This window comes from Dipodomys spectabilis, unplaced genomic scaffold (genome assembly GCF_019054845.1).
Source record: "Dipodomys spectabilis isolate Male_0828 unplaced genomic scaffold, ASM1905484v1 ptg000060l, whole genome shotgun sequence".
Taxonomy (NCBI): Eukaryota; Metazoa; Chordata; class Mammalia; order Rodentia; family Heteromyidae; genus Dipodomys; species Dipodomys spectabilis.
Window position 1 is genome coordinate 672,888 of NW_024870737.1, and position 9,919 is coordinate 682,806.

Sequence of the window (9,919 nt, forward strand, 5' to 3'; positions counted from 1 at the left end):
GTGGGGGGCGGGAGGAGAGGCTCTAGCCTAATGGAAGGTAACTACATTACCTTGTCCATTTCTTGAAAGTGTTTTGGTCCTTTCTTCCATTGTCTTATCTTGATAGTTCTTATACTTCAATTAGCAAGGACTATTACTTTCTTCATGGTTTTGAAACCCATGCTGAGATGATATGTTAACACTTTATCAGGGGTTATGTCAAGCTCTTAAATCTGTACAGGGTGGGAGTACTTCCATGCCAACAAATCTCCCTTCTTCAATGTGATGGTGTCTCCAGTGATGACCATTGTTAGAACCCAGTCCTCTGTATATCTTCACAGCACCTGGTAGTATATGCTGACTAGACCGTATAGGAATATGGTATCACTGTGAGCAGATCCAGCCTTTCCTGAATCTATTATGATCTCTTAACCCATTATTGCTTTGGGAAAGCCATTAAAAACAATCTTGAGGGAGTTCTAGCTTTTCATGCAAAGCAGAGAGCTATTTCTTTTAAAACAGGGAGAAATTTCCTCCTTTAGAGAACCTAGAAGATTCAGAGAAAGTTGAGGAATTAAGATACTTGAGTATGTAATTTGAGGTGCCTCTTCTTGTCCCAGAATCCCAATCAGGGACCTGACCTTCATATAATCAACTTCCCAAGATTTAGAGTTTAACCTCCTTTTGTCATAATTATGTGCTGAATCTCAAAGTAGGCTCTTCCTGTCTGCTTCTGACTGAAAAAGAGTTCCTGTATGTCAGTAGGGAGATCCTCAACTTATTACATTTACCCTCTAATGAGTGACTAGCCCACAACTTCACTTGTCCTTCTCTAGTGTTTCTATTGTACCAAGCATCAGTAACCCATTCTATTGTTCTTATATTTATTATTTCCCCTACATTCTACACGCATGTGATATATATATATATATACACTTTATATATACTATATATACTATACCCTACATGTATGTGTGTGTATATATAGAAATATATATAGAAATATTATATATATTTATAAAGTGTGTGTGTGTGTGTGTGTGTGTGTGTGTGTGTGTGTGTGTGTATACCAGTCCTCAGGCTTAAACTCAGGGCCTGGGCACTGTCTCTGAGCTTCTTTTGTCAAGGCTAGCACTCTATCACTTTGACCCAAATCTCCAAATCTCCATTTCTAGTTTTCTGATGGTTCATTGGAGATAAGAGTCTCATGGACCTTCCTGGTCAGGCTGGCTTCAAATCACAATCCTTACATCTCAGCCGCCTGAGTGGCTAGGATTACAGGCACAAGCTACCAGTGAGCCTCCATTTCTCACACATTCGATAGTTTATACACAGACACTGGGCTACTTGAGGGAAGGGAGGGGGCATGCTTTGTAAGTGTTTTGGTCCTTTCTTCCACTGTCTATCTTGATAGTTCTTATACTTCAATTAGCAAGGACTATTACTTTCTTCATTGTTTTGAAACCCATGCTGAGATGATATGTTAACATTTTATAAACTTTTGATAAACTTGGGAGAACAGGGCAAACTCCCTACACAAACCTTGGGTGGAATGAGTAATTATTCCCTAGCAGCCTCTATTCACTGGAAGCAGCCCCTCCCTCACTGAGAGAGTTTCCAGGCTCAGAATTGAGAATCCTGGCTGCCCCACCCACAGATGTGGCCCTGCAGCATTAGCTGAGAGGAGCTAGGAGTTCCTACACACAGGAAAAGTTGCAGAGCTGGAGGCTTGGCTGTGCACCTCCAGGAGGAAACCTCTTGGCACAAGTTACTGCCTACCAGCCCACCAGAATTATGGCCGAGCTAACTAACACCACTTACTTGGGCCCATGCTCTTAAAGTAGCTCCACCATTCTGGGATCTCACTCTCTAGTTTATTGCACTCTTAAGAAATTATGTCCAAGAACATAGTGCTGGAGCCACATGCCTGAAATCCTAGCTACTCAGGAGGTTGATATTTTGGGATTGTGATTTGAAGCTGCCAGTCCTGGCCTTAAACTTAGGGCCTGGGCACTGCCCTTGAGCTCATTTGCTCAAGGCTAGCACTCTAGCACTTGAGACACACCTTCATTTCTGGATTATTGGTGACTGATTAGAGATAAAAAGTCTCACAGATGTTCTGCTTAGGCTTACTTCAAACCTGTGATTCTCAGATCTCAGCCTCTTGAGTAGCTAGGATTATAGGAATGCACCACCATTGTCTAGCTTAAAACGTCATTTTAATAATTGGTTCTGGCCATCTCAGCCTGACAGAAGAGCACATGACCAGGGCTTCCTAGGCATCCTTCCACAGAAATGCACCCTTCTTTCTCAGGAAATCCATGCAAATGAAACAGATACTTCATCTAGCTGTATTGTGCTGCTTTCAGCCACACTGTGTACATCTGCACTAGGAAGAATTTTCTTTATGCCTATTCAGCATCCAAAAGGAACTGTGTAGAGCTATTTCCCATTTTCTCAGGCCTAAGTCATACCATCTGAGGATCTGGCCCCAGCTATCACTCAACTTCATAATCATCAGCTCCTAAAGAAGGAACTGCAGTTTTCTGAAGCCTTGAAATGCTTTAGGCTCAGAGCATTAAACTGGGTTTTGCTGTCCTAGAACATCAACTGGTCACCACTCCTCCATGTGTTACCTTAGAAAACATCTCAATCTCTCCCTGATATAACTACTGCTCCTAGACCCCAGGGTACTATGGGTAAATATGGGCCCAACTGACCCTAGTTTAGAGAGCAAGCATTCAGTGGAGGTTTGAAGAATAGACTGAGTTGGAGGACCTCTGAGAAAAAAATGTCACTTATATTATCAAATACCAGTCAAGCCAATCCAAGCCAACATCTTTTTAATGTTACGGGGAAGACAAAAGAATTTTCCATTTCTTTAGACCATCTATTTTACTACTGACTCATTTCCCATTTCCAAGGAAATAGTCGACTGCCATGTTAACTTATTCCAAGTGACAAAATAACACAGTCTTCCCACTGATTGAATAATTAGCAAGAGACACACCTGAATTATATTTACAGCAATACATGTATGGCTACCATTGTTCTTAACTTTGCATTTTAAAGCAAATAAACTGTCAATTATAAGGAACAGCTGAAAAATTACAGAGGAAACAAAGGTGAATTTCATAGTCACTTAACTAGAACAGGAAAACAAAAACTGGGGCTCATTTCCAATGGGGCCAGAGAAGCTGCTGTGGCCATGACTACAACTCATGCTTGGCGATGCCGTTCCTCTCTCAATGCCTCGTCATACAAGATAGGGAAGGCCCTGGGATCAAGCCCACTGAACTTGGCCCAGTGCACAAGGATTTTCATCTTGGTGGTTTCAGCGCGAGCCCTGGGGCCCCACAGGAACTCATAGACAACGGGATTAGCATGGGGCACCTGCCGGTATTCCAGGTACTGCAATCGCACAAAATCTCCCATGACTAACCTCCTAATATTCCCATAGATGTAGTGCCATCTCTCTACACAAATCCCCATCTTACACAGTGCTCCCCAAATCACCTCTTCAGTGGCACGATTGCCACTTCTAAAGATGAAGCACAGAACCATTATGAGAAGGCCTGTCTTGGGCACTCCTGGAACATCACTCCGCAACCCATGATATGTGAGCCCCGCAGCAGGGACAAGGATATAGGAGCGGTGGATGGTATTTAGTTTTTTCATTTCAGTGCCAAACACTAGCTTCATGCACTCACGGGTTTTGTTGAAAATTGCAGGGAAGAAATTACGGTGACAACTGACCACATGAGTGAGAATTTCTGCCCTATTGACTGGCTGCCTCATCTGATATCTGAGGAGCAGGAAGGGTACCAAGGAAATTGAGTAACGCAGCAGGGACAAAGGACCTAACATGTTGCGCTGGAATAACAGATTTTCGGATCCTTGGCTTCTGGAGCCCTGCTCAAATTCCATCTCTACCTCTACACTAGAGACCAAGGCAGTAGGGGGAGAGGAAGCTCTTGGTGGACTCTGGGGATCACATGGTATCCCAAAAGCAGTCCCCTCGTCTGGGGTGGCCAGCATCAGAGTCGAAGAAGAGGAGGAAGAGGCACAGGCAGTGGCCTCCTCCTCCTCCTCCTTGGGGTCTAGCCCATTCACCAGGCCGGGCCCTGGAGCCTTTCTTTTGGCCTTAGGGCTTCCCTCATTGTCTTGCTGGTTCTTCTTACTATGAGGCATGATGGCTTTCCCTGGAGACTGCAGGCAGGACTTTGGACAGGTACTCAGTGATGGGAACTCACAGGCCTAGGGGAGAGAAGAAGCATGTGAGTGGACTCAATTGAGAACCACATCCTTGGCAGCTCTTGAAAAGGCCTATTACAAAAAAAAAAAAAAAACAGCTTGTTGCTGTGCACCAGTGGCTTATGCCTGTAATACTAGCTACTCAGGAGGCTGAGAGCTGAGGATGACAGTTCAAAGCCAGCCTGTGCAGGAAAGTCTGTAAGACTCTCATCTCAAATTAAAAACAAAAAAGGCCCCAAACTGGAAGTGGAACTGTGGTTCAAGTGGTAGAGTGCCAGCCTTGAGCAAAAAAGTTCAGGAACAGTGCCCAGGCCCTGAGTTCAAGTCCCAGGAATGGCACACCCACCTACATACACACACAAACTTATTAATGTTTTTTTTCTTTAGATAGTGTTCTATTTCCACCTGGTCTCCTATCTTTCTGAGAGCTTGAGAGAATTGAAATTGCTTCTCAGGGTATAGATAGCTGATAGAGCTTGGGGCTCTGCATAAACTAATAGGGCATGTGGGGTTGAACACTATGGGATTTTGTGTGTTCTCGCATACGGGGGACACTTAGTAAACACTCAGGGTATATACCTCACCTAGACACCTGACCCTTCTTGGGCACCTCCTCCTTTGTGACCTGAGGATGCCTTAGACCTTTTTCTTAATTCCTGGTTCCTGAAGCTTGTGGGAAAGGCACTGAGAGCTCTCTCTCTCTCTGTGTCCCTTCCTGAGGCAAGGCCTCAGGAGAGGGGGCTGTACATGGTGAAGTTTCACTGTTTGGGGGATAGAAGGCCTCCTCTGTGTTCACCCTGGACGCCAATTGTCACCTTAAAGGTTCTAGGACCCTCTCCTCTGATGGCTTGAGGCAATCTTTCAAAACAAAGATAAAACAAAAGGCAGTGAGGGGACCTTATATCTTGCTACACCTCCCAGGAGAGACTACAAGCAGTGGACAGATTCATCGGAAGCCATGTAGATGTGAGACCTGTTCAGTCGTCATCTTGGTAGATGGCAAGGTATGGAACTCTATCCTGAGGATCTTAGTCCACTATTTAAGACATAGCCTTTGTCACACACTGGAAAAAGGAAGTGCAGGGAGGCCAATCCATTAAGAGTCATTACATTTTTCTAGAGCTAACAAAAGGGGAAGGTTGGGGGCTGGAGTCCCATGTGCTTTTGCGAGGGTGATCCTCTCTCTCCTCACCTTGACTCCTGGCAGATCCTGGACACCTCCCTCTGCTGACCAGATATGGTCCTTTCCACTTTCCTGATGCTTCCTCTTATTTCAAGGCCTCAAGGTCCTGAGACCTGGGAGACAGAAGTGTGGATATAGCTCATTTGAACACCTCTGCAGGGGTTTCCCTAGGCTGAAGGAAGGAGCAAGTTTCTGGGGTCTTCTTTTGTCTGGAATATCCTAAATATATTCCTATTTATTCCATACAAGGCCTGGTCCTTTTCCTGTGTTGACTTATACGTGTACCTTGCAGGCACAAGGCCACCATGTCTCCTTAAGCCCCACCTCAACACTGAGCAGGAAGCTTGAGAAATCATGTCTTCCTCAAGTTCCTATTTTAAAGCCACCTTGGGGTGCCAGGAAGGGCAATTGTCCCATGTGTTGGATCTGGTGTCTTCTTGGTCCTCATTGTCCCCCCTTCCCCCGACACCGCACCCCGCCCTGGTCTCTTCTGAATGGAAGTCACATTCCTCAGACTAAGGCATACTTCTCCCTGGTATCCCAGACTCGGAAATGAAGGTGCTCTGAATCTGTTCACTATGCTCAGGGACTCCCTAGGTTTGTGGGAAGGTAGAGGTCTCATCTGGGTGGCAAGACCTTTCATTCCTCTCTCTGAATTCTCCCCCTTGATTCTAGACAGGAACTTCTCCCTCTGAAGACCCGAGTCTTCCTGTTAGGTTGCAGGGACAGATCACATGAAAGAAATGACTCAGTTTGACAATGGAGGCAGGGATGTACCCCATGTGTCCTGGGGACCTGGACCACTCTGGCCGTCCTCATGTGTCACCTGATTTCTACTGTGTCCCTTATTGTGCTCATCTGAGGCTTTGCTCCTTCCACCTAACCACTACCTTCTCTCAGACTCAGACATGGAAGTCAGGCATTACCAGGCTGGTCATTCCACCTAGGGGCCTCCCCAGACTATGAGCAGGGGCTAGCTTCAGTGGGGGGTCCCTTTGTCATGAAGTCTGAGATTCTCTTCCTTAAAATATATGCCCTGTGCCCATGAATGTAGGTCTTCACTTCTTTCCTGATTCCCAGACCTAGAGTTAGGGGTTGGCACATCTGTCCCAGGTACCTGAACCACCTAGGACTAAAAGCTGAGATACAATGGGTCTGTCTTCCCCCTGATTCCTAGCATAGTCAGATTGGTCCTATGGTAATGTCATCTGCACCTCTTAGTCCATGGCTTTTTTTTTTTTTTTTTTTTGGGTCCGGTCATGGGGCCTGAACTCTGGGCCTGGGCGCTGTCCCTCAGCTCTTCAGCTCAAGGCTAGTGCTCTACCACTTGAGCCACAGCGCCACTTCCGTTTTTTTTCTTTTTGCTTATGTGGTGCTGAGGAATCGAACCCAGGGCCTCATGCATGCAAGGCAAGTGCTCTGCCACTGAGCCATCTTCCCAGCCCCTAGTCCATGGCTTTGATTCCCATAACGAAGGGTAAGAAAGTGAGAGGCACTCAGATGACTAGATGACCTTTGTGCATGTCTAACAAGAAGGGTACAGTTGGGTTTGGGAGTGACCTTTTATCTAGGGTGCTTCCTCTAGCCATATTCAGCTCTCAAGCTTCATACCTCAAAGAGCCCATAGATCTTTCCTCCACAGATCTTCCTCAAAGCTGTGCCCCCAGGGTCCTTTGAGGCAGGAGATGGGGGAGGCCTGCAATCACTGTTCTGATTTGATGACATGAGCAGGGATCACAGCAGATGCAGGTTGGATTACTTTCAGAAACTCTATATGGTGGGGGGTTCTGTGTACACTCTCAGTTCTCACCTGGACAGCTCAAAGAGCCAGGACTTCTTGGATTCACCAACCTCTGACCAAGGCTGCAACTCCCAGAGTTTCCTGAGGCAGAAACGGGTAAAAAGGGTATGGGGGCACTTGCCTGACTGGATACCACAGTGTACTCCCAGGGTAATAAAGCAAGATACGACTGGATTTTTTAGTCACTCTTTGTGAGGGGTGCAGCCTGTCTATCTGCCTTTCTCACAGCCATACTTTTCAGAGTCCCAGCGTTTTCCTCTGCTAGATCTCAGTCGGAGGTACTGATTCCAAGGCTCCTCTGAGTTTGAAGAAGGGGTGTGGGAGTGAACTAGGAGGTATGTTGGTGATCTCCTGACAAGATGCCCGTATGTGCTAGGCTGACAGAGGCAGGTCTGGATTATCTGGGGTCCCTGCTTGTGGTAGGTGGTTTGCTGTATTCTCTCCCAGTTTTCAGGTGGTCCTCACAGACTTCCCAGTGGCCATTTCCCTGAGGAGACCTCCAAGCAAGGATCTCTCAGGGTTCCCTTGAGGGACATCCTCTATGTTCCCCAACTCTCACGGGACTTCTCACAGAGCCTGAACCTTTCCCTGGCAAACGTCCAAGTAAAACTCTAATTCCCAGTGTTCCCCCAAGCAGGAATGGGGGTCGGGGTGAGGAAATGTGGGGTAGGGGTGATGGCACTGTAACTGTATGGTACTCCCTAGTGGTACTAGGGTAAAAAGGGAGACAGGGCTGGATGGGCGGGGAGGGGAGAGAGAAACTCTACCTTGGGTGTGTTTCCTCTGTCCTCCCTAACTCTCACCAAGATGGCTCAAAGAGCCAAAACATATCCTTTCCCTACATCAGAGCAAGTGTGTGACTCCCAGGGCTCCAAGAGACTAAAGGAGTTGTGTGTGTGGGGGGGGAAGGATGCCCACCTGATGTTCCTGTGTGGCACAAAGGTGACAACAGGGTCAGAAATGGATTGTTTGGGGTCCCTCAGGTGTCACTCTGACCCATCACACTCTCGAACCACTTTCCTCACATACCGGAGGATTCCCAATGGCGAAGGAGTGGTGTGTGTGTGTATAGGGGGAGGGGTGATGGGATGGATGGTGGTCCTCCCCTGACTGAATGTCCCGTAGTAGTGCTGAGATAAAAACAAGGAGGCCACACGAGAATTTTAGGGGGGGACGTTGTACCTTCGCGGCGTTTCCTCTGTCCTCCCCACCCAACCGTCACTCGACCCCTCACAATAGACCCGAGCATCCTCTTCCTTCCACAAACCTTACTAAGGGACCCCTGGAACAGAAAGGAGGGGTGAGGAGCGGCGAAGGTGACTATGTAGCTAACCCTTTGCAGCTACAATTGTGACAAGAAACAGGGCTGGACTTTCGGGGTGAGCCTCTACCTTGGGGATGCTTTCCCTGCCCACCCTCTGCTCTCACCGCGACCTCTTAGAAATCCCCCGCGTCCTCTCCCCTCCACAGGCCTGGATCAAGTAGGCCAGTCCCAGAGTTCCCTGAGGTGAATGCCCAGTGATGGCGGTGTCCTGACTGGACACGCCCTGATGTTGCCGGGTAGAAAGGAAGGCTATGGACTATTGGCATCCCTCGACGTAGACGTGGCCGTGGTCTGCCTCCCTCCGCCTTCCCCAGTTCCCACCAGACCCCTCACCAACTCCGGGCAGCCTCCTCCCCCCTGCCACAGAGCCTGACGACCAAGGCACTGCTGAGAACGCCGCCCGCTGCTCGCCCGCTGCTGCTGCTCACCCTGAAGTGAGCGCTGGCGTGGGGGATGGGGGGCACTGTCACGTGCTGAGGCAAACTTGTGTGGGGAGGGGGCCGGGGCAGGCAAAGGGCGGGAAAAACTGATGCTAGTCACTTGAGGACTGATGCCAGTCATGTGACTTGACACCCTCTAGAGGTGCGAGGCAGAAGGAATGAATGAACGGGAAAGGGAGGGAGAAAGGGACAGGTGTGCATACCAGTAGTCATGTGACTCAATGCATCCTAGTAGTGCTCGGCAAAATAGACATGACTAGACTACTTACGGAATCTCTCCGTGGACAGGACTTCCTCTAGAACCACCCAGCTTCCACATGACCCCTCACCGAATCCCAGTGGCCTCTTTCTGTCACAGACCCTGAGCAAGGCACTAACGCCCGGAACTCCCTCAGGAGGGAGGAGGAGCCAGTGAGAGATGGGGAAGGATGGGGAAGGGGTCAGGGAGCGGTCACAGAGCTTCTCTAAATAGAACCTCAGAGTCTGGGACATCTTCGGCCAGCTTCGTATCAAGGCTCAGACTCCCATGATTCCCTGAGGTAGAAGGAAGGACCTTGAGAGGTGGGGAAGGGTGTAGTACTAATGCCAGTGCTGCCTAAGTCATGTCTCCCATCCACACCCCTGAGCTCAGACCTCAGACCTAGCACCTAACCCCGCCCTTCACCTCACACACTGCCTTTGATGTGACCCTGGCTCAGGTCCTATCTGCTTTGACATTACATTCAGTTGATGTATGTGGCTGACCAGGGCTGACAGATACCATGAATAAAGATTCTCCAGAGTCTCTCCCTCCCTGTCTTACAGCCTCCGTTTTAGTTCCTGGCAAGGCCTAGATATCCTGCCCTTTACAGACCTTAGTCTGCTAGGAGATTGGTCAAGGCTGACCATGCTGTCCACAGCCATCCAGGATTGATCAGGCATCCCACCTGAACTTCAGT

The 9,919-nt window shown here is 48.3% G+C and overlaps 1 protein-coding gene across 1 annotated transcript; it reads right to left on the bottom strand.

Moving 5' to 3' along the window:
* Positions 1-3,198: 3,198 nt before the first annotated feature.
* On the bottom strand, positions 3,199-4,170 carry LOC122108477 (melanoma-associated antigen 8-like). Its single transcript, XM_042680402.1, has one exon. The coding sequence runs from the start codon at positions 4,168-4,170 to the stop codon at positions 3,199-3,201; it is 972 nt and encodes a 323-aa protein (XP_042536336.1).
* Positions 4,171-9,919: the final 5,749 nt, after the last annotated feature.

Excerpts from the sequence above, each read along its gene's own strand:
- LOC122108477 (XM_042680402.1), bottom strand. The coding sequence starts at position 4,170 with ATGCCTCATAGTAAGAAGAACCAGCAAGACAATGAGGGAAGCCCTAAG.